Source organism: Hesperophylax consimilis, chromosome 10 (genome assembly GCF_061612785.1).
Source record: "Hesperophylax consimilis isolate HC1 chromosome 10, BYU_Hcon_1.0, whole genome shotgun sequence".
Lineage (NCBI taxonomy): Eukaryota > Metazoa > Arthropoda > Insecta > Trichoptera > Limnephilidae > Hesperophylax > Hesperophylax consimilis.
Genome location: NC_142845.1, coordinates 33836426 through 33862634, shown reverse-complemented (window position 1 = coordinate 33862634; position 26209 = coordinate 33836426). Strand labels below are relative to the sequence as shown.

The 26209-nt window shown below is 35.7% G+C and overlaps 1 protein-coding gene across 1 annotated transcript in view; it reads right to left on the bottom strand.

Moving 5' to 3' along the window:
- LOC149420652 (uncharacterized) overlaps positions 1 to 26209 on the bottom strand; it is a 121612-nt gene that overhangs the window by 24553 nt on the left and 70850 nt on the right. Inside the window, exon 6 of the mRNA XM_089635978.1 lies at positions 2577 to 2702. Coding sequence (XP_089492104.1) covers positions 2577 to 2702 — 126 coding nt within the window. The remainder of the gene's footprint in view (positions 1 to 2576; positions 2703 to 26209) is intronic.

Genomic DNA, 26209 nt, shown 5'->3' with positions numbered 1-26209 from the left:
AATATGTGTATTTTTTGAGGGTCTTTTGATGGAAAGGAAGAAAGGAAAATTTCTGGGAAGGAAAAAAGTATGAGGGGTGGGTAGGAATCCAGGAGTGACGGACGTGTGGCGATGCGCCGCTGATGACGCAGTTACCTACTCAAGCGTCCTGAACATTCTAGCAGTCGTCAAGGAAACACCTACGCAGCATTATCATTTCCAGACAGCCCGGCGACATCTTCTCGAAAGCTCGAGTTAAATCAGCACTTCTCAAGTTACGCGTCTGGAACATACTCGACTTTGCGAGACACACGCGGATCTATATTAGCGAACGCGCAGCGCTATTGAGCAGTGTTTATTTAATCACTCTTTCAATGTACCTACTCGTACACCGCGGGAACCGGGAGTTGCGCCCAAGCTTGGAGACCACTTCGCAGGTCTACGCCCCCTGCGCATAGGCCCTGTGACAACTTCACCGGCCCTGGCTGTCACCCATTCGTGCTCGCATCATCGGCCGTCAATCACATTGCCTCTTCGGCACTTTCCTCACTGGAGTATTAGGAAGACTCATGGTCTTCAACCCACTGGTCTCCGCTTCTACACCTATAGAGCTACCGACTTCATTGCTGTGATCATGGAGCATGGATTCACATCCCACTGTGATGTGACCTACGTGCATCCCATCGCGATTCAATTCAATTCAGTTTATTCATTTTAAAAACATTACAAAATTATTTAATTTTAATGCGTTTATAAAAAACATTTGGAAAAAAAATTCTTACATTAATACAAACAGTGTGTATATGAACTATATCAGTAATAATAGAGCTTACCTTTTAAAGGAAGCTTCATTGATGCCAAAAATGTCGATATCCGAATTAATTCTATTCAACAGCAATATTGCTCTCCCCACAGGCATGACCATCGGCAAGTTAGTCCTGTAGGCCGGGAGATGGAATAGTCTATGTTGTCGGTGACGGAGATAACCATCGGGAACATAGAAATGAATGCTCTCCATGATGACCGAGTTTTCAAACCATCCACGAATCAGTCTGAAGAAATGTGTAGCAATGCGCACATCCCTCCTGACCCGTAGATAGTTCATTCCGAGCGTACCCAAAGAAAGTCAGTAGGATAGAGCCACGGGTAGTAGCTATACTACCTCACGTGATGCACACCGACTACTACAACGACACTGTTATTCATCGTCAGCACCAGACCACTACTTCACTTGCTACTTTAATTTGGACCCTGTGGTCTCTGACTACTTCAATAAAGCCGCTGCGATTCTACAACCTCTTTCATTCGTTTACTCACTACCATCCCCAAAGGCGTATGAATCCACCCGTCTTTGGGTATGGTAGTAAGAGACTGCGGTGCAAGAGAGAGAGTCCGGCTAGAGAGATTAAAAGATCTCCCTCAACCAGTCTCTCCCGATCCGACCCGCCATGCAGTACGTGGACAAACGCATCCGCCGCCAAGACCTAGACAAACCTCACCCCATGAACCCGGGGATCCCTGGTATCTCAATAAACGTAGTAAACCACTTGGGGCGACCAATGGCAGGGGTATTGGTTATCCAATAAATGGTACCCATACCTATCTCCCAAATAAAAAATCTATATATTTGTTTTATTCCATATATGTTACTAAGATGATATCGTCTCTCACCCTGTATGCCGCTTGAAGTCTCGAGACCCATTCTCGATGGAAGGACAGAGGTTTCTCCGAATACCTCTCACTCCAGAAGATAGGTGGGAACTTGAGTAGAAATCGGCAGAAGTGGGAAATGACTATCTCGTGCACGACCCAACTGAGAGACAGCCTGGGTTCTCACTGCCTCGTAAACTCCGGTCGGCCATAAATAGGAAAAGGTTTTCCCACGAATACCCACTCCATTCATTCACCGGCGGGAGTGATAAGATCCACAGGGCGATGCCTGAGGCCCTAGACTGGCTAACAGACCTGGATGTCCCTCTATGACGGGGTTCAATATACGAAATAAAGAAAAAGGCTCCAAAATAAACATAATACCCAGGAACGTTCAAATGGTTAAAATCCTTCGATTACGTGCTGTTACATTATATTTAAACAGTTTACTGTTGGATAGCCCTGATATATTAATGGTTCCCTAGTATGTATGGATTAACCCAACCGTTCTTTTGATTGTATTGAAATTATTTTGTATTATTTTTATATTTTGTATTTACCCTTATTGATATTCACTTAACTATATGTATATACGTCGATGTACTCTATGTCTGTCTCGACACAGGTTTACCCTAGTGAGGCAGGCATCGAAAAACCACTTGTAAAAAACTTTATATAGATAAATAAATAAATAAAAATATATTATTGTGACAATTATACCACGGTGTCAGGCAGTTAATCGGCGCCTTGATAATTCAGCGCCCGGAGCGTACTGCTTCAATTGCCCTCTCATGGGGCCGGCCCTGGTTTCGGGCTACAATTCTGTTATAAATAGATTACACATCATTGGTGACTCTTATGCTATGTTAGCTGATGTTATTAATACCTACCTAAGAATTTTCATGCTGGTACAAAGTTTCGCTCGTTAATTTTTTGAAAGATGTTACCTCCATATGGTGCTACTGTCGGCCTCCTTGATGTGGTTAGTCAGATGTTCCAGCAGCGCCGCGTTGACAGCCGTATACCACTGCATCACTTCCGAGATGGAGCTCTCCTCAGAACTGATTTTTTTTCTGAAACGGTATGCAATATTTCGATTTAGATTGGATTACCCTTTCCTACTAAAACGAGGAAGACATTAATCTCACTTAAATTAAACGGTTCAGCTTCGTTGTACCTACTAGGCATTACTTTATAGGCATGACATCATTGCCTACTGCTTTTTCCTTTTTACCCAGATGTAAATATTCGCTCGGACTTGCACCATTGCAATTATATCAAATTAAAACAAAGTTGTTGTTTGTAGTTAATACGAACAACAATAAATTGTTTCTTGGCGTTCTAAGTTTGGACCTTTGGAGAATGGATTCCGGAGGCAGCAATTTAGAAAGAGTGTAAATAATTATTCTGAGAAAATTTTTTGAAATATCTATACGAATTTAGAACTAACAAAGAAGACACTTCTGTGAAAGCTTGAAGGTTTTACAGGGAAGAGCAAAAAGAACAGTGCAGTTTTGAAGGGCTATTAAAAAAAGTCACTCATAGAAATGCGGTTTATTTTATTTGGTACATCATGCCGTTTTGTTCAAAAAGTCCTGAAAATTAGATCAGATAGATGATGGCCCCCAATACATTGATAAATGCGATTTCTGAAGTTTTCGGCCGCATTTTGACACATCTCGGCGGGTATATCGGCGATTTTCTTCCGAATTCGATTCTTGAATTCTTCCAAGGTGTGAGGCCGATGTTTAAAAACCTTTTTCTTCAGGTAGCCCCACAGGAAGAAGTCTCAAATCAGGTGAGCGAGCGGGCTACCGTACGTCAACCCATCAGAGAGACGAGGCGCGCAGGGAACATATTTATGTCTTAGCTTCGTCATTGAAACTCGAGCAGTATGGATCGCAGCACCGTCCTATTGAAACCAGATATCTTCCTGATCTGTTTTCTCCGTTAGTTTTTCGAATTGAGATTCAAAACAAAATTTCCAACATTGAAACATAAAGTTGCGCGTTGACAGTCACGGTTCGTCCATTCTCCTAAAAAAAATAAGGCCCAATCACCCCAAATTTGGAAATAGCACACTTCATGGTCACTTTTTGGGAGTGAAGAGGTCTCTCGTGAGTTGCCTTGGGTTATTTTCAGCCCAGTACCGAAAATTTTCTTTATTCACTGTTCGACAGATATGGAAGGCCCGCTGGGTGGTAATGAAAGAACCGCCATTTTCAAGAAACGTGCGGACGCCGAAGCTCCGCTGTTGTCCAGACCAAACCATGGTAACGACTGAAAACGACACGACCCTCCCGACAAAATGAGACCCCTCTCAGGTTCCTACCCCCACCACACGCGATGTACCGGCCCTTAAAAACTGCACTATCTGTTTTGCTGCACCATGTATTTTAATGTTGGTACTTACTCACAGAAAAGTTCAGGACATTCAGGAAAATATAAATTATGAGAGAATATTCAATTTGCGGAATTGAAAAATTCATTACTCGAAGACGACCAATTTCTTTTTAAAGGTAATAGATTTATCACAACACATAAATGATTGATTGTTGGTTGAATGGAAGCCTTATTTTATTTTTACTCATTGTGCATCATTTAAGCACCCAGCCTCATCAGAGGTTGGAAATCTCAAGGGAGCTGTGTTAGGTTAATATCAGCGCAATGGCTTATTGGCTTCTTGGTGCATTGTCCCTCCGCAAATCGCTGCAAGGAGCGGACTGCTCCAATTACGCATGCATAGGACCGGCCCTTAGCGATATCATACACACACGATGGACGTTGTTCAAAACGTTAGGTATAAAAGCAGTAACAATGACCCAACCATCGATATACTTGGTCAATGGTCCATTATTAACACAAGCCGTGCTGTAAAAATAAAGATGGCGGTGGCCCAAACCCAAAAGTCAAAGAACACAAATAATATAAATACATATATTTTTCTACTGAATTTTCCACCGTATTTGTATAAAAACAATTAGATTCCTTTTATTATTTCAACCACGTAGGCACCTAATTATCATAACGTAAAATCATATTATTGACGTGAATAAATAATAATGGCTTCGTTAATTCCATTTTAATTGGATGCTTTCGGCTTCTATCGCCTTGTGGAGTAGGTGAGGCACGTTTGTGAACATTTCCTCAATATCATTTCTGGAATTGTTTGCTTTGGATTTCTAGGAAATTATTAATGGGATTTTATAATTAATTCGAATTGAGGTTAAATTGAGTCATTTCTGTGTTCGAGTTCACAGATGTGTGACTAATTCAAAGGGGATAGATTAATAACGGTAGGTAATGTCTCAAAATATGGCGTCATGAAATTTGCACAACTTTTACTGTCTGTGCATGGTAATCCGGTTAAAAACGGGATTGCAGGGCAGTTTCTGACAAACTTTTAGTAAATTTCTAATATATCGGAATACGTGTTAACACGCCTTAATAATATACAATGACGAAATATTCGTCATACTAAAAGTTTATCAGGAAACCTATTAATTCATTTGTTAAGGCCTGAAATCCCGTTTTAAGCGTGTGATGGACCAAGGTCCTTCCCGAGGTAAATGATATAAACCGTTATAGTAGAGCCATCTATCGGAACAGACACATATGAATTACAGGGAACTGCATGCAAAGGAGGGAGGTTACCTTTAGGGTTGCGACGAAAGGGTTGGATTGCCGAATCATAGTCACATAAAAAAAAGGGAGGCGTGACTTTCTGACAGGACAAAGGAAATTACAGATAGGGGGCGTGTTTAGGCTTTGATTTATATAGCATCGACCTTGGAAATATTCCCACAAAATGAATAGGTGAACGAACGGGGCTAGATTCAAGGTTGAATCACTTGACATCTTAGGGGTTCAAAACCTTTTTTTTGAGGCGTAGCATCACTCGGACGAAGCGAGATTTGGTGGCAACAGGTCTGTTACTCGAGGTTAAAAGAAGTAAAAGGTTGTCGATTTCTGGTACTCGAAAGTGTTGATTTTGGAAAAAAAATCGAACATGGCTTTGCATCATTTAGACCAAGGCTGCCCAACCTTTTTGGCAGTTGGGCGAAATTGACGATTTTGAATCACTGGCGGGCCACTGAATACCTGACGGTTCCTATTTCCATGGGGGGGGGGGGGGGGGTTGTTAGAGAATTTCTATAAAACAAAATTCCCCACGAAAAAAAAATTCTAAATGAGTGCTCCCCACAAAATATTTGAAATCCATTGGGGGGGGGGGGGGTTGTTACGGAACTTCGCTGAAAAAAAATTCCGCACACCCGAACATCATATACAACGAACATCGATATCATCGAACATCGATACCCCACAGCAATTTTTCGAATTCCATGGGGGGGGGGGTGGCTACAGGATTCCATTTCGACGCAAAAAATATTATGGCGAAAACCGGTGTATTTTTGTTTCAAAAGTAAGCCTAAATAGCGATAAATCGCCGTCGTTGGCAACACTGGTGACCGCGCGCAAGCTGCATTGTTTGTTTTACCGCAGGCCCGCGACACTTTTTCAAATTGGCGGATTGGCGGGATTTTTGAAAATGTTTCACGCGGGCCACTTGTAATTCGTTCGCGGGCCACATTGTGGCCCGCGGGCCTGGGGTTGGGCAGCCTTGATTTAGACAGTAATAACCGTTATCGAAAGTACTAAATTTTATACGTGGCTTATGGAAGACGAAAACACATTAGAATTAATAGTTAAACGATTAGCAGAGGAATTATGACCAAGTACATACGGGTTTGTTATGAAGGGAACTTGAAACCTCTGATTAATGTGAAATGAGTTGGGGGAAAAAGACATAAGATGGGCGTGTGGAGGTATCGCCGGAGTTAACACCCAAAATTACAGAGAGGGGTCGTGAAAATCCAGTGATAATTCTTGGAATAAAACTGGCCAAAGAAATAAACAGGTTATCAAATCGAAGCGGACTTGGGCGAGGGACAAAAATAGCTGACATAATGTGTACTGGGGCATATCAACTAGAGCAAATACCGATAGGAACCTGAAATAATCGGTGAGAGGTGAGATAGTTATACTAAACCACGGAAAAGAAAAGTAAATAAATGTGAAATGTAAGAGACGACCTTACGCAAGGGATTTATCATAAGGAGGAATGGGAATGTTTGTCAGAAGTGATCGATTCGGAAGGTAAAGGGAGGGACGGACGTGTACACCATTCAATTCGACAAAAGGCGAGTTGCGAGTTCTATTTTCACACGGGAGAAAGAAGACTGAAGGTAGGCTGTAGGAAATGTTCACGAAAACGGAAAGTTAAAAGGGAAATTTTGGCTAGTTACGCGTAAGAGGGTGTCTTAGCGCGCTAGAGGGAAGGTCATCAGAACACATATCACGGACCAAATAGGAACGCGAAAAATTTAAATTAGAAAAACAGGTCAATTTTGACGGATTAGAAGGCACCTGCCAGATGAGGCAAACTTAAGAATTTCACCAGTACGGGCCTGTGTTGTGAAACAGCAAATGCCCGTTTTTCTGAGAAACGCAGGAGTATAGACCTGATAAGTTTTAAGTGACACAGAGGATATTGGGCGAGAAATATAAGGCCGTAGCGCTTCTATAAAGGTGGGATTGCGATGACAAACGTGATTAATTACTGTTATAAAACGGCGTGCACGGGTACAAACAGGGAGTTCGTCACCATAATGTATTGGTGAATAACCGTTTTACGGAGAACATGAAAAATAAACAAGTCACCGAGGACCTAAGGAAGTATACGCGCCGCGCTACGAGGAATTATCACTTTGGTAATTTATTCTGGACTTAGAATTTTTCTGGTCAAAACATACAGTTCAATTCAGTGTTTGAAGAAATTAGACTCAGTGTCCTTGACGTAATAATAAATTCAGGTTGAAAAGTTTAATTGGTTTAAATTCAGTAATTAAAATTAATAAACGCTAAAATTCCTTCTCGAATAAAGTTGAACACGATTTTTATGTTTTAAATAAAGTCACGGATTATAAATGACTTGTAATTAAAATTAATAAACGCTAAAATTCCTTCTCGAATAAAGTTGAACACGATTTTTATATTTTAAATAAAGTCACGGATTATAAATGAGTTGTAATTAAAATTAATAAACGCTAAAATTCCTTCTCGAATAAAGTTGAACGCGATTTTATGTTTTAAATAAAGTCACGGATTATAAATGAGTTGTAATTAAAATTAATAAACGCTAAAATTCCTTCTCGAATAAAGTTGAACGCGATTGTTATGGGTTCAAATAAAGCCACGGATCATAAACAAAAGATTGTAATCAAAAGATAATAAACCCAAAATATTCTTCTCGGATAAAAATAAACGAAAGTGTTAAAATCTCTCGTTGGGGCTTCAATGAAGCCTCGGACTAAAGTCAAATTATAACTGAAAATCTATATACCTAGGTGTCTTGCTATCGCGTGTTGGGCTCGATCGAAGCCGTGTTACAACGAAAATTTTTCAATAACTACTAGGTTAGGGAAGGAATATCGAAGCATATTCATTACGGCAAATATAGAGGGTAACACAATCAAAATTAGGAAGATAAGGTTGAGGATGTATCAGGTAGAGGTAAAAATATTATGTATAAGCTCAGGGTAAATCTAGTGATATTCGCGAACACCCCCCCCCCAAAATGGCAACGGTTGTGTAAAACCCAACCTGGATGTTGTTATTTAGCGGATAGGGGTATGGTAAGTTTTTTTTTATTTCCGATTCAATTCAACCAAATTCCCAGATGGACTTGGAACGCGTGATGCTGATATTTGCCGACTGACACTTACTACTAATCCACTTTAATATGTACATAAAACCAACATGTCAATTTTCAGGATTCCCCGACAATATCAATATAATTACCCTCAAGCCTTACCCCATTCCCAAATTTACCCCTCGACTAAACTTCATAGTTGGGTAATGTCTGATAGTGTCGCTGCAAATCCGTTTCTCACAAACACGGACTAGACAGAAGGATTTTTTTCTCACGCTATCACGTGAGAGGAGTTGCCAACGTGGGCGGATCGGACCGACGGAGAGCTGGGAGGGCTACTCCCTCTGACGGGGCCGTGTTGGAAAAGGGGCGCGAGAGTGGAATGGAAATAGTGATGCCAATTGGTAATGAACGGGAACATGGTCAGCAGTTGGGGCGTATAGTCTCAAGGCACTTTGGACGTCTGTGAAAATCCACGTGGGAGGGCGACGGCGTGGGATACGTGGGAATAATTCCGCAGCGCTATCACATTATCCAATGGTGTCGACCGAGAAGCTGATGTAAGCCAACTGGAACGCTCCCTTGGCGGAATTACAGCAGCTTCTTTGAGGTGAACTGTAGGTCTGACGGCACGTGGGAGATTGAGCTTCATCAGGCAAAACCTACACGACACACTTTTCGCGTTAGTATCATGATATGGGATGCAATTACCTTCCCCATCTAGACTCAGTAAAGTAGTTCGTCCGGAGGAAAGGGCGTTGGAGCGATTTCGGAAATGGCGTGATGACTTAATTCGCTTTCTCTTGGACGTGAACGGATCCGATAGGTCAGGGTACCTTTATGAAATGGGTTGCCAGCTATGGGGTATAGTCTAGCCACGTCGGAGTCAGCGGTTGATTTCTGATCACCATCCACCGTTCTCGTATTTGGTCAGCAGAGGAGCCAACGTAATTTGCAAAAAAAAAAAATTCGATCATATAGCTTACCCTTCCTCCCCCCCCCCCCCCTCTCGTCCCTTCCCTATAAAAGATTGAGTGTCGAGTAGCAAAATTAATATATGTTAAAATAGATGGAGGCGACCCCGGAGCTGAGATACCGAAAGCCGACGCCCTATGCATGTCTATACTGTACTATACTAATTTGTGCAATAACGAAACTATTTCATGTTCTCGAATTTACTTAGGGTCAGGAAGGAAAAGTTGCGAGCGATTACCACTGTATTAGAGTTAGGCGTACTGCAGGGGACAGAAGTAGGCTAAACACGCGGTCTTATAAGAAAGTTTAAAAAATTTCAATGATATGGGGATCATTCACTCTAATTTAAACGAACCAGGATTACCACAAATATATGCATTAATAGCCCGTTCATATCTCATATGAATTTCAAAACCAAAAAAAGAAACACAACGCTGAAAAAGGGGCTTTATTGCGAATTAAATCTTAAGATCTTTGCCGTATGTTCCATACGGGGGTCGAAAGGCTTAGCTAGGGTTTCCTCTTAAGGTAGTCCTTTTAAAGGGCGCCACCAACAGCTTAGGAAAATCGAAGGACAACGACCAGGATGTTACAACATTTTGCAGATCAGACAGGAGAAATAATCATTATTTTAACGTAGGTATAAATGTAGCAGGATGGAATCATTACAAGCGGATTACCAATAATTTGAAGATATTCTTAATAAATTAGCGATACTATTTTTTCTCCGTGTGGTTTCTAGGTCAACACAACTATCGGCAGTTTGTAGGTCAGCTCAAAAGGTTATTTCCATCATGAAATATACGAATTATCAATTTAACTGTTCAACAAAAGAAAATACTATGTTATATATTTTCTTCCATGAATTCGATGAGCCACTTGTATGATGATTTTTGATTCACAAAAAAGTGTTCTAATTACATTTGAAAAGACATCCTATCTATTAAGATACAATTCACTTAATTAATCTGCTTTTCTGGGCTGTTTGTCTGTTCACAAATTCGTGTATGACCAGAAATCTCTGATGCACAGGTGAAACTTAGGCATGGGCATGATGAATCTATTTTACAGGTATTATTAATTATTATTAATCTATTTTAATGGAGCCTGCTCGGAATTAGCTAGCAGAATAATTGATCCACTTCAGACCGATGCACTAGCGAGAAACTCGGCTTAAAATATCGAATCAAATATCTTAATAGTTCAATTTTGAGTGGGATAATCGTAAACCGATTAATAACGATTATAACTAAATTATTATTTTGATATGTGAAATAGATTTTTTCATATTTTGAATTAACATATTAATGTATTTGCAGTACTGCATTTCAAAACTAGATTAGCCCAAAGGTTTATAATTTTACTGCCCCTAAAATGTACAACACACATTTGTATGTTAAAAAATTAACCATTGCAAAAAAACATACCGAAATAAATACATTATTCTTAGAAGTCAATAGTCATTTGTAGTATTGTTTGCTTGCATTAGTTTTGTTTTTGATTGTACAAATATCACACTATTTATATGATACTTTTATAAAAATGGTTAAACATTAGTAGGTTCCTTATTTTTATGTCTGATTTAAAATTTCCACTGATAATTTAAAATTTTGTATTATTTTTTGTTTTCATTTCATCTATCGTTTCCTTTTATAACATAATTTTATATTATTTATCACCAAAAAATAGACACATTAATTTTAGGTTTTATTCTTAACAAAGAATTCTTATAATAATTACCATAATACCCACGCACGGGCTTTCTTTTGTGGATTTTTTGCTACACACTACAATATAATTTTATTTGTATAATTCTTAATTATGTAATCATGTATCAAATATTTCAATGAAATAAAAAAATGCTATTTTTATACATGCATTTTTGGTATAATAAAGTCGGTGGACGTTTTTAATTTATCACATAATAAACACAAAATATTGATACTGAGGCAGTTTAGTTATGCATTGTAAATATCGTATAATTTTTGCTATTCATAAGTAAAAGCTCCTAAAAAGGCGTTAATAAATTAAATAAAAACAAATATCTATAAATATAATTAACTTTTATTTTTTTAAACTTACGTGCATTTTTCTATGAGCGATGGTGTTACCATTTAAAACCTTTTAGTCTACTATTAAATGTCACAAATTACTATAAATTTTCTATGAACCTTGGAGTTACTATTTAAATTTTTTTTGTCTACTAACTGTCTACTTTAAATGTCACAAATGACTGTATATTTTATATGAGCCATCTTGGTGTTGACATTTAAAAAAAATGAGTCTTCTATTAAATGTCATAAATTACTGTATATTTTCTATGACCCATCTTGGTGTTACCACGTAAAACATTTCAGTCTTCTATTAAATGTCATAAATTACTGTATATTTTATATGAGCCATCTTGGTGTTGACAGATAAAACATTTTAGTCTTCTATTAAATGTCATAAATTACTGTATATTTTCTATGACCCATCTTGGTGTTACCATTTAAAACATTTTAGTCTTCTATTAAATGTCACAAATGACTGTATATTACAATTGTTCCAACCATTACAATAGTACGAATATTAAATTGAGAAATCCAAACCATGAAAGTAATAAATTTTGTTGCATGACTGAAACGTGTTTCAGTGTTCATAGAATAACAATAACGTTATCAAAACACAGTAGTTGTTAATTAATTAAGTTATCATTTAGCTGCCATTTGCAAGGAAATGTGCGCTGAAATTATGGACTAGTTCATTTTCATTATTAGCGTTCGTTGGACCGGGGTAATATTATAATGTCGTCGTTTTAATTGCGCAATTAGGTCAATTGGTAAAGTAAACTTCCCCGCTGGTCTGAACTGTCCCCCCCGGGGCGTAAACAGAGGGATCTATGAATGCTCATCTACATCAGTGGTTCCCAAAGAGGGCAATATGGTCCCCAAGTTGCGATGGTTGCTTCAAGGGCAAAATAGAGGACCCGCACTGCACAGTCAGGAAACACGCAAAAAGCGTGCCCGATTTACACACGAGAACATTGAATGTGTATAGATAGAGTCTATATTCCTTTTTCAAAATCAGTGCAAAATTTTCCCGTGCGAGAAGTAGAAATGGGGTGTGTGGCGGCTGTCGATGTCACCCGAATCCTTCCGACCACGAACGAACTCAACGGACGGAGTCCCAGGTGACTGCCCGCTGGGCCACCACCCGGAACATTTGGGTTATCGGCGCGCCAATTTCAAGCGCTCCTTGAGTTTTTTTAACATTAAAAGGCTATTTTACATGACTACCGATAAGGGTCAAACCCTAAAAACCAAAGAAAGGTTATACCATTGCTTTCCATATTTTTCTAGTACGACTTGTACAATATCTCAGCGTCCTTGTCGGCATTCTGAAGTTATCGAAGGAGACCTATGCCCGGCAAGCGCTTGTAACCGACTGACTCATTCTTCAGGTCGGCTGTGGAAATGATTTGCTGACCTCTGTGTTTCGAGCTGTTCAACTCAAGAATGAGTCATAGAAACGATCCTTGTGAGAAAAGTCAACTGTGCACAAATGTTGGGTGTGTTTCCGGACTATACACCGGTTCCAAATGGATCGAGACACTAGTTCCTCGGAGATTCTTTCATTGAATATAAGAATAACATGGACATGATAACCACCTGACACCTGTGTTTTAAAGATTGCAAACCATTTATTAAAAAAGAGGAATCTAATAAACGAACATGTATGCAGAGTCAGGGTTTTTTTAAGGCAGACCAGAGGCGGCTGTCAAATTCAACACTTGCGATCTGTGCAGGGTCACGAGTTGTGTGATATATACTAAAAAGACCCTCCTCTCGGCCTCAGATAAATCTTGTATAAAATTGATACAAAAAATACAAGCTTAGCGATGTTGTTTTCATGTTTTCCGTACAAAACGTAGGAAATTGATAGTAAATAAACTTGATTTTTAAGTCGATGTATTTTGGGAAGGGAGCGCAGAAAAAAAATATCCCAATAGAGGGCTTGACCAAAACAGTTTGGGAATCTCTAATTTAGCTTTATCTCGGTGCTCGACGACATTCAGGGGTGCTTTTGTGAATTTATCGGTCCCACATTGATGAAAACTGCTGGCTTTAAAATGGCCATGCGTTCTCCTTAGAATGCCGCCACTGCGGAGTCCCGTACTCTCAGCACAATACGGTATTCTCCGCGAAACCGAAGAACGAAGATAAGAAAACAATTGTCCCGTGTTTGGTGATTTACGATTCCCACAGTCAGGATGTTTTAATTTGCTTACAGAGTGAAAATAATTACTAACGGATATTAGACACAAAGTTTTGTTTATTTAAGCTTCCAAAAGTAATGAATTTATTTATCATCTAAGCACCCGTTAGGGGCGTGCTAGCACTTTTTTTATTTTATTTTATTTTATTTATTTTCATTTCTTTACATATATTATACATAATAATAGACAGTAAATAATAACATAATATATATTACCAAATTGTATACACAAGAAATGAAAACCCACTAAGGCACTGCCTGAGTGTGGGTAATTTAAAATCATTACTATATTTCAAGTACCTAAGTATAATATATATAAGTAGAAAAAGGTTTTTTTTTGTTTATAGTTATTATAAAAGTAAAGAGAAAACATTATGTACAATAGTTTAGAAAGTTTCAGAAAGTGAGTTGTAGAAAGGATCAATAAATTTATATAAAAAGCGTTTCAATATCTGCGTCATTCAGCCATAATTTTACCTCCTTAACATATTCTATTGTTTTATTTATCATTTGAGTTTGTAGTGGTAGAAGGTTAAATGTACAAGGACCAATGAAACTACTATGTGTCTGCATTAATTTAGTAATTGTTTGGGGGGTGTAAAATATATTATTTGTTCTTTTGCTCATTCTGTTTTCATTTATTTTGTAATTATTTTTGTTTTTAAATAAATATTTCATAGTTTGTAATATAAATAATTTACGAATGTTAAATAATTTAGATTCTTTGTATAATAGGTCGGTCGAGAATGTTTTATTTTTGTTATATATGACTTTAATTATGTGTTTTTGAATTATTTGTAGGGGCTTAATAAATGCATCAGGTGCACCACCCCATCCTATTATGCCATGTGTGATTGCAGATTGCACCAGGGAGAAGTAGATCATTTTCAATTTTTCAGCGTTTAAAATTTCCTTGAGTCTATAAAATATGTAGGTAAGATATCTTAGTTTAGAAGTGGTTTGATTAATATGTGATTTCCATTTAAGATCAATATCTATTGATACTCCTAAATATTTTATATTTTTGACATTAGCGAGTTCGTTGCACAGGAAGCACATGTCTTGATTGCAAGTTGCATTATGGATTCTAATTTTAAGGTTGTCTTTTGGTTTGTTTTTTATGTTTTGTAAAAAGGTAAGTAAAATGTTTTGCTGTAGTTTAAGACAAGTTTGTTGTATTTTAACCATTTTGAAACAAGTGAAATACACTTTATTTCACGATTTTCGCAAATATGCAAAAGAGGAAAATTTCAGGTTCGTAAAGTATGGTTACGTTTATGTATCACACGGATTTGTTGTCTGAAACGCGCTGAAAGTCTCTTAAGTCTCCAATCGTAACAGCATTTAAAATAATAAACTATTTTATTGACAGCCTGCTCGAAGAAAACTGAGTATTGCTGATTTATTAAAATCCGGTTAAAAACCAAATCGCTGGCTGTTTCCTATTAAATTTACTTAGTTTTGAGAGGCGGGAATGGGTACCGCCTCTCCGGGAAATATTAACTGTATAACCAACACCAAATCTAGAAATTAACTAGAGAGGAATTTAAATCTGCTCTTTTATGAAACCATAGGTTGAACGCAATTTGAAAAAAACGATGGAACATTAATTTTTTATTAAATATTTTTACATGAAACGACAAAAAATGAGATGGCAAAAACATTTGTTAACACATTTGTCTAATAAAATGCGCGTGTTTTTATATATTTTTTCGTTAACGAATAAAGTTACAAAAATCCTTACGTAACGTGGGATATTTTTTTTTTATATTCGCATTCAAAATTTGAATAAACCAAAAATTATATTTTTTTTACAAATAATTCAATTTAAAAGCAAAATTTATCACCTTTTTAAAGCAGTTATACAGTTTTCGGATATGTTCAGAAATATTACTTTTGTTTGGATTTTATTGCAAAGCGGAAACAATTCGACCTTCTGTCAAAATAGGGCCAAGGCCGGAGTAGTTAAGAAAATAGATGAATATTTATGCAGACTATAAAGTACCTGTAGTTTTTCAACTTTTGTATTTAGTTTCAAGTTGTCTTTACATCGTCTTATTAATTATTATGTAAACTTCTCAACTCTCATTCAAAAGTTATTTTTGCGAGCAATCTCTGGATCAAAGAGAATTTACCATTAAAATTGATTCATTTGAAACTCGCAAAGCCCTTCAAATGAATAGAATAATCCCCTTTCAAATAGAATTATTCACCGTTCCGATTTGATCATAAGATCTATTCAACGTGCAGCTCTGTTATTCTTACGTAGGTACTTCTGGTAGAGATTCCCAATTTTTTTTAGTAGAGAAAAAGCCTTTTCTTACGACGACGGGATATTTCATAGAATTTGAACACTTCATTTAATTTCAAATATTGTGAATTTATTATCCAAGTTCTATTATCATCCAAGTACTGTGAAATAACCGGCGCATAGTGAAATAATGAGAGAACTTGAACAAAACTTTCATAGAACTTGAATTTTAACTTTGAAATATGATGAATAGTTTAAATTCTGTGAACAAGCCGTCCAGCGTCTATCTGGAAACTGGAGGCAATAGTTGAGTATTCATTGATAAAAGTAACTATTGACAAAAGTAACTATTGATAAAAGTAACTATTGATAAAAGTAACTATTGACAAAAGTAACTATTGATAAAAGTAACTATTGATAAAAGTAACTATTGATAAGAGTAACTATTGATAAAATTAACAATTGATAAAAGTAACTATTGACAAAAGTAACTATTGATTAAAGTAACTATTGATGGAAGTAACTATTGATAAAAGGAACAATTGATAAAAGTAACTATTGATAAAAGTAACTATTGATAAAAGTAACTGTTGATAAAAGTAACTATTGATAAAAGTAACTATTGATAAAATTAACTAATGATAAAAGCAACTATTGATAAGCTTATTTGAAATGTTTCCAATATTGACGGAAGGTCATATCTTATATCGTCTACAAATCGACCTGATTCAGCACAGTTTGACAGTGCCTTTGAAAGACGAAATAGCTGTCAACTATAAAGTGGAATGCTATACGAAAACACAAAAATAATTCAGCAAAAATACTTAATAGTTGTAGGCAAGTACATAGATTATGACCATCAACTGATCATAAATATATTTTTTCGTAGGAAGCAATCACTTTGTGGTTAGACATTATATATTAAATCAAATAAAACACTTTGTTAATTAACGACGACTTTTTTATTATTACATCTACCGGTTTCGCTACAGTCGAGCTTCATCAGGATGTGAAATATAACTGTATTATTATTATAAATATAATTATATTTCACATCCTGATGATGCTCGACTGTAGCGAAACCGGTAGATGTAATAATAAAAAAGTAGTGTTTTATTTGATTTAATATAAATATATTGGTCACTCAACTAACCTAAATTAACCATACTCGTACCTACGCGTTTTTACCCACTTAATCGAGTTTTCCGCCACTAATACATATGTCAAAACCAACTCCTTTCCTTTCATATTTTTTTTATTTAAAAGTGGAATCTATTTAAATATTTTGTAAAATCTTAAGAAAGTACTTAAGTACCCCAAATTGAGTATAAACTAACAGTATAGCTCTATACATACGTGCATATATTTATACATTTGTTGGCTCACACTCCTTGCCTCATCCACATTATACACCATCTCACACATTTTTTATCGTTAGTTATGAATTAATTTTTACCTTTTAATTGCCTGCAATGGGCAAAAAGCTAGTAATTTATTATTATAGCAAGGTTCTCGGCGCTATTTCCAATAGTTTGTCGAACGAGCATAACACTGTGAGCAAATACTGGAACGTGGTCGAATATCAAATATCAATACTGGCACTTCAACCGAATATTCATACATTTGGTGAATAATTCAGTTTAGCTCGGAAGTGCAGTTCAATATTCTGAAGTTTTTAATAAAAGTGCATTTATTACTCAAATGCGAATGTTCAATAGAACTGGATCATTTAAAACATACATAATCCTTCACAGATATCCTATTTCGACTGAGGTTTTTTCGAGCAAGCGAAACGTTTTTTTAGCTCTATTAGTTTTCCCTCCTAAAACGTATTTAAGCCCTAAAATCTGCTTGTTTTACCTTTCCCTTCTAGTTCCCTGATTAGTAGACATCTACTCTCAGTATTGCCCTTTTTAAAGACCACTGTTCGTTGCTCCCCCACTCCCTTCAGTGTCAACACATACCCTTGGATTTTCAGTAAATTTTATTTATTTATTTTTATGAAGTCCTACGTACCTCGGTTTTGTCGGTTAACAGTAAGGTCAATCCCACTCGGGTCGGTTTGAAAAAATAAATAAAATTTAAATATTTAGCATGTTTTCCAAAACACACGAATTCTTTTAAAATTATTTGTAAACCGTAGTAGTGACCCGTGTGTGAGTATACGCAGCGCAACTTGGCACAAAATTGTACGCATTCTTAATGCACGCGGCGGCCAACCCGGTTTAAATGTTGCCAGAACCCGCCGACCAATCACAGAGCGTTTGAGTGTTTCACAGTTTTAAATGACTTAATTCTACGTGTAACTAAAACTTACATATTCAGAGTCGGCGTTTGTTGACCTTTATATATGTTTTTTAGGCCATAATATTTTTAACTCAAGGAACTTGAGTATATTGTGGATGCAATAGTCCCACTGTTTCTAGACAGTTTAAAATTTTGTGCGTTTTTTACGTAAAAATCAAACAACATTATCATTTTAAGAAGAAATTTTTGCTTAAAAGTTCTATCCCCAATTTAGTAAAGCTTTATAAGTGAAATTCATTGAAACATAAAGTAAAATATTAAAATATTTATAAGAGTGTTTGCTAACCTAAGTTCGTAAGTCTTTATAAATGGAAATTTTGTATTCATTTTTCTTCATATTTATGAAGACAAATTTTACACAATAGTAGCGTCCCCAATTCGGTTACAACATGTCGCGATAGGTTTTGTCGCGTTTCACATCGCACTGTTCCAAAAAAACTGTCAGATGGAATTTAAATGGGAAGTGACAAGAATGATTAAATAAAAAGAAAAAAATTTGTACCCTTGGGAAATTTAGTTTTTTAAAATTTTATTTTATCTGTTCGAAAAATGTCTCGGGTCACATTCCGATCTAAAGGAGGATAATATGTTTTACGTATATGTTTGTATTCCTGCCGAATTCTTGCAAACCCCATTATGTGTGAAGCCAGGGGTGTACATTATAAGGAGTCAAGCGATCGAATACTCACTACAGCTTAACACACTTAAATTGTAGGTGGCTAAAGATGGAACGGATCAACTACTGTTTAATTCACATGCATACATACCCTTATGTTATTCAGACCCTCTATATGACCCGACTCATATAAGTATCTGATTCAGTCAATCATTTCATGACTTCAAGCGTCCTAGACTTATGCATCATCAACTTTCGGTAAAAAGGTTATCATTAAATAAATAAATATTTGCAGGATAGCGCCACAGGCGAAAAATTTTCATGATCTAATATAAATCCAATAAATGCAGTCGATTTTAATTATTTTGATGCAAGAGTTTGTGTCACATGAAAAAAAAATGTTGTGATATTGTGCTAAAGATTTCATTTGCAAATTATTAAAATTTAGTAGTATGGAAAATAGGATGTAATTATAAATATTTAAAGTAGTGTTTTTCTTTCAGCCTGTACCTATTAGGGGTCAGTATATTATCTATTTCTGATCTCCCTATGTTTTGAATCCAGATTTTTATTTGAGATTTAATTGTTATAATATTGTTGTGAGATTCGAATGAGAGTGAGATTTTCTTGTAGAGTTTAATACCATAGTATAGGAAGCTTCTTTGCCCAAATGTTGTATTTGTTTGATATGTTTTTGACCCTGAGATCTAATGTTTCCAATATACGTATTAGTTGTTATTTCTCGTGCTTTGTACAACTTTTCAAGACAAATTACATCGTGTCGCAATACTCTTTTGTATTTTGTTAAACAGAGTGGAAATAATTTAATATTTTAATCCTAGAACTCACTTTTGATAATGTTGATGTTTTGGAGGGTTAACAAAAATATTTTATTGAATGGAGAAGAATCTAATTAGACTTTTATTTTGTTCTTGATATTTTCCCTTAGACCTCTTGTAAAAATATTTATGTTTGGCTTGGAGGTAAATTAAAGTATACAATAATCACAATAATAATAGAAGAAAAGAAAAAGAAAAGAAGCGAAGCGAGCAGTCCACAAGTCCGAGTGCTGGTAGCTACGCCGAGATATGTCAGTAAGGCTTTCGAAGATGGTTTGAAAGGGAGATATGTAAATACGAATGTTAGAAGGAGCGCGCTAATTTAAAAAAAAATAATAATTAAGAGAAAATGGTGAAAATTTTTAATAAAACACGACTCATTTGAAATAGAGCAAAAATCTCTCGACAAATGATTTTGTTGCATTTTAAGATATACTGTTAATTTTCTCATGCCTATAACATATTAAATAGCAGAACAAAACGTATTTTTAATCATTTTCGGAGCTTAGTTTGCGATTTTTTTCAATAGAGTTGATTCTATATAATTCACGTTTCGGCATAACGAATGTAAAAAGATTATCTTTAAAAATAACATAAATTTTTTTTAGAACATAAAAACATAAAGAGTTGACGAGAAACTTATAATAAACCGGTAGAAATTGGGTAGCGGGGTCTTAAACTAACAAAGGAAGAATGAAAGTAGTCAGAGTGGTGTAGAAATTATATTCCTCAGGCGAGTTTGTAGTAAAATCATGTATGATGGCATGAGAAATGTAGAGATTCGCACATAATGTGAGTAAGATTAAGAAAGGGACGCTTGTAGAGGTTTGGGTTTGTAGAGCGAATGTACGAAGACAGAAATTTAAGGAGAATACATTGCGCAAATATGTGTATGCATGTGCATGAGGCAAGAGTATGGTCCAAGACAGTGTTGTTTGGCGGCCCATCCTCTCTGCCTACCCCTAAGGAGAAAGGCGTGATAATTAGTTAGTTTAAAAAATTATTAAATTTTATCATTTGAATTTGGTGATTATTATTACTATTTTGTTATTTATTTTAGCAACCATATAAAAACTCGTACATACAAAATGTTATGGTAAATTTATGTTATAGCAATGGCGTTTCTTAGACTTCCTCTCTATGGTGTCCTGGGCAAAGGCGGACGAAATTTATTTAATTCTATTTAATTGTCTTCTATTTCCATTTTAGTGTTTTAGTGAAGGCCACCGTGGTCGAGGGATAAGGTTCTCAATTAGCAAGCCGAAAGCGAGTTCAAATCCCAGCTTGCGCAAGTAATTTTTAAAAATTAATTTGTGCTACTTATATAAAATATTATCTAAAATAATATATAGTATACTTGCGGCACTTTCCAGAGTGGAAGATACTCTCAGTATCGCCCTAATATATAAGACCACCATTGAGAATTGAAACATTGCTTGAGATGGTTTTAACCGTGTTTAGTGACCAGATCTGAATAGCCAGGTACTCCTCCAGCTTCCTCCTACTCATCTCCTTCCCCTCCCCACCACCCTGAGCCTCATAAAATTCCCCAATTCTAGACGGTTTGGGAGCAGTTGCGACTCTTGTGCAGTATTCTCACCGCGATCGATTTTGAAACCTCCCGCAGTCCACTGTTTGGGTATCCCTGATGTAGGAAAATTACTTTGCATATCCCAAATTCCAAGCCGCCCGAACTGCGCGCCTTTTCTCGACAGCAAATAATTGTTAAGCATTCTTAGGCCTTAGTGTTATTAACTAAATGTCATGGACCTAGGAAATCTTATAAGATGCTTACAGGAATTTAAAACAACAACAAAATAGAGTTGCATCGTGTGGGGAATGAAACGTGCTCTGTCCACGTAGTTAACTTTAAGAACATTGCTTCAAAGTTCTTATAGTTATACATTGCTTCAAAGTTCTTAAAGTCAAATACGTCGACAGAGAAAATATATATATAAAAATATATATAAAATAGAGAAGATATATATGCCATCATTGAAGAAGAAAATAATATTAATAAACGCAATACGAAACAGAACAAGACACAAAAAAATATAACGGTCACTATATCACAACTAGGAATCAAACAGAATTAATCTTGACTTACCGGGACAGTGTCTTAATCACTCGACTATTGAAACATAATTATTAAAGATCAAATTTGTCGATCTCATATTTCAAATTCATCTTGCAACTATTTTCTCACATATTTTAAAATAAATACCTTTTTAAATTATTATAAATATATAGTGAATTGGTTTGTCACCTAGATAGTGTCTCGGGAAACATATTCGATTATTATTTATATGGGATACTGTTGGGAAGTGGGTTAGCTAAGGGCTTCACAGATGCAAAAAGCTTGCTTGGAAGTCCGCAAGATGGCAGCTAGTAGTCAGTAGTCCCTAGGGCCAGTTAGGCTGCTTCCAGATAAACTTGGTGTTTGCAGATCTCATTTAGCCAGCTCCTAGTTATGTCGACCATCGAAGTCACTATTGTAATAAGCGAAGTATTGAATAAATCCCTGATTTAATATAAAGAACTTATTCTCTAAAATCTCCTTCCACGACGAGTTGGAGAACTGTTTGTGGGAACACAACAGAAACCTATATACTTTGTTAAAAGTCTAAATTAATGTTCAGTTACAAATTTTTGTTCAAACCTAAATTTTATGATTTATTAGTATTATAATCTTATTCTTCAATGATATATTACTTTGATGGAAGAAAATCTCTGAATGATAGTGGAAACCCTATCAAAATCCGTTCCATAGTGTAGAAGAAAAAAGCGCACAAACAGACAGACGCGGATAAAGATTTAATTTTATACTTTTTAGAGATCATAATTTGTATTCTTTTTAAAAATAAATATTTAAATATCTATGTTATGTATTCAGAAGCCCGATGGGCGTTTAAATAAATAAATACCGGCAAAATAACAGATATATTTAGAAACAGCAAAATTTTATCAAAATACTTCTAAGGATGTTAACAGAAATTCTACGCAATTTTCTGAACGTGAATTCCATATAAGATTAATCCCGGAATATATAAATAGAATTTGATTCCAAGAACCGACATATCCTCAAACCCTTGAAATCCGTATTAAAGGTTTTTATTTGATTGGTAGCTGCAGATCATTAGCTAAACTGCAGAGCAACGCGATGGGTCGAGAGACCAGTTGGAGGGTTCAAGGGTCTCCCCAAACCAGCTTTTCCCACAGCTAGTGCGCAGGTGCATCCTAAAAACACCTTACTCGATGAACCCGGGCACCCCTGCTAAATCACCAAACGTAGCGAACCACTTGGGGTAACTTATGGCGGAGGTGTTGGTTATCCAATAAATAGTTCACGGGGCGGCGGTACCCATACAAGTAAATTAATGTTAATTCGTGGCTTAGGGTCTAACCAATCTAAATTTATAAATTTAGATCAGAATATTATTATCAATGTTATATCTTAGATTTGTCCAGACCCAAATATTATTATCAATGTTATAACTTAGATTTGTCCAGACCCAAATATTATTATCAATGTTATAACTTAGATTTGTCCAGACCCAAATATTATTATCGATGTTATATCTTAGATTTATCCAGACCCAAATATTATCATCAATGTTATATCTTAGATTTGTCCAAACCCAAATATTATTATCAATGTTATATCTTAGATTTATCCAGACCCAAATATTATCATCAATGTTATATCTTAGATTTGTCCAAACCCAAATATTATTATCAATGTTATATCTTAGATTTGTCCAGACCCAAATATTATTATCAATGTTATATCTTAGATTTATCCAGACCCGAATATTATTATCAATGTTATATCTTAGATTTGTCCAGACCCAAATATTATTATCAATGTTATATCTTAGATTTATCCAGACCCGAACATTATTATCAATGTTATATCTTAGATTTATCCAGACCCAAATATTATTTTCAATGTTATATCTTTGATTTATCCAGAGCCGAATATTATTATCGGTTCAGATAAATTTCTTAACCGAGGCAAAATATTTTTATTTTTTCAAATTACAATGTTTGGTCATTCGATGAAGAACTCCCCAATTTGTTAACGTATCTATCTATCGATGTTTTGTTCTACAAAGATTGGAAAGCTGTGCCTATCCCGAGAAATACGAACCGGAAAAAGAAATCAAAACAACCACTCGAGCGATTTTTGGCATATTATGATATGTTTGTAAAAACGTTTTGAGCAATCGCTTGTCATAGTGTGATAAATTTATAGAATCTAAACATATTGGATAAACAGCGAAATCTCCGTGGATTGATTGGTCTTAAAGATCAGTAAACAGTTCATATGTTTCCATATTTTGAGGAACGATATTAATTAAATAATATGGTAAATGTGTATATGTAAAGCCAATCACTCGAGTGGATAGTTTTTTTTAAATGCGAAAAATCCATCATTAATTTTTTTTTGTCATGAATTAGGTAAGGAACTTGTAAGCTCATTTTATATTCTGTTGGCCACAACAATCAACGGAAAATAAAATGGTATTTTTTAAATATTCAATGCAAAATTAAGACCTGAACTTGAAGAGTAGACACAGCCTACAATTCGTCATAGATTCATCTATATAACTGATGACTTTTTATGTTGAATAATGGAATAATCTAATTTAAAACTCATCTGTAAATATTTATCTTTTTTCATTTAGCATTAGGTAGGCGACACATTACGCTATACGCATCATGGTCAAGCCAAGCAAATATAGCGCGCTTATAGCATGGTCTGTCACAGACTTTATTAGGTCCGAACCCATGGTAAATGTATTATCAGGGACTGGAAAAAATGTCTAAAAAGCGAAGCTAGCAGTCCACAATGGAGTGCTGGTACATACCCTGATTTATGGAAGTGAGGCATAGAACTGGCAGAGGAAGGATGAAACTAGACCAAATGCTCGAGAAATGAGATCCCTGAGGGGTATGTAAAAAGATGTTTGATCGTGTGAGAAATGTGGAGATCCGCAAAGAATGCAAACGGAATAAGTAAGATTAATATATGGACGATCAGATGGTCTGGGCATATAGGGAGGATGAGCGAAGAAAGGAGTGTAAGGAGAATGTATGACGCAAATGTGAATGGAACAAGAAGTCAAGGACGTCAAGGAAAACATGGCAGTGAGAATCAAGTAAATCAGGTACTTGAGTCGGACCATGTAAAGAGTCAAAATAATAGGAGGGTATGTATGAATGTAAATGATCCAAGACCGAGTTGTTTGGCGGTCCGTTCTCTCTGCCTACCCCTGTGGAAAACGGATGATGGTTGGTTAGTTAGTTAGTTAGGTTAGGTTAGGTTAGGTTAGGTGAGGTTCGGTTAGGTTAGGTTAGGTTAGGTTAGGTTAGGTTAGGTTAGGTCAGGTTGCCCGCCTTGCTAAAATATTCTAATAATTCGTTATATAAGCCCGTTTGATAACTTATACAACGATGTTACATTATGTGATTATAAATACTGTCTGAGTTACGTATATGATTTAAATAGAAGTTTTCAAATGAATTGGAAATATTTGAGCTGGAAACATTCAACAATTTTTAATATTTAACTTTCAACAATTTTGTGTTTATTTTTGATAAATTATAACTAAATACGTACGATAAATTTCGTTATGCCAATGTTTATTTAAAGACATTTTCATTATAAGTTTAAATACGGCTAAATTAGAAGCAAATAATTCCTCCTATACTTTATATAAAATAAAGTTTGCATAAAATAATTTATGAGAAGAGCCCCACCGTAGTTTTCCAGGAATTTGATTTCATTTCTAGAGGTTGTGGGATGCATTCCCATCTCAACTTTAAACCGTTGTTGTATTTAAACAATAAAAAGCAATTAGGACAATAAGCCGTAGCAAAATAGTTTTTATTTATAGACCGCCATTAAAAGAAATGGCTTTAATGAATATAATAATAAAAGATGTCCGGAAACTCTTAGTACAAGAGAAAACTGGTGAATATACATCAAATTTGGAGTCATTTTGTGGTATAACCATTTTTGATTTGAGCTTTCGTTTTTGAGTAAATCATCAACGAAGATGGAATTTTTCAAGTAAAAAAAAATCAGCAGATTAATGTCTTTTAAAACGCAACTCCTTAGTTGCCAAAAAAAACAGTACTGATAACATAATAAAATGCGCACTCACAACGCTCCAATACTTTACTACAACACAATCAATACGCACTCACAACGCTCCACTACTTTACTACAACACAATCAATGCGCACTCGCAAAGCTCCAATACCTTACTACAACACAATCAATGCGCACTCACAACGCTCCACTACTTTACTGCAACACAATCAATGCGCGCTCATAACCCTCCAATACTTTACTACAACACAATCAATGCGCGCTTATAACCCTCAAATACTTTACTACAACACAACACGCATTTTTATGTATGTGATTTTTTACAATAAAAAATAAAGAAAAAACAATAGAGTAAAGAAAATTATATGCTAATTGTTTGTAGAGATCTGTTAAAATTCAACAATAACAGCCTTACTAATAAAAAAATCACTTCGATCAATTTTAATCAGAACGGTCTTTTTGTTACACATTGTACAAAGACTGTACAATTTTTGATTAGAATTAT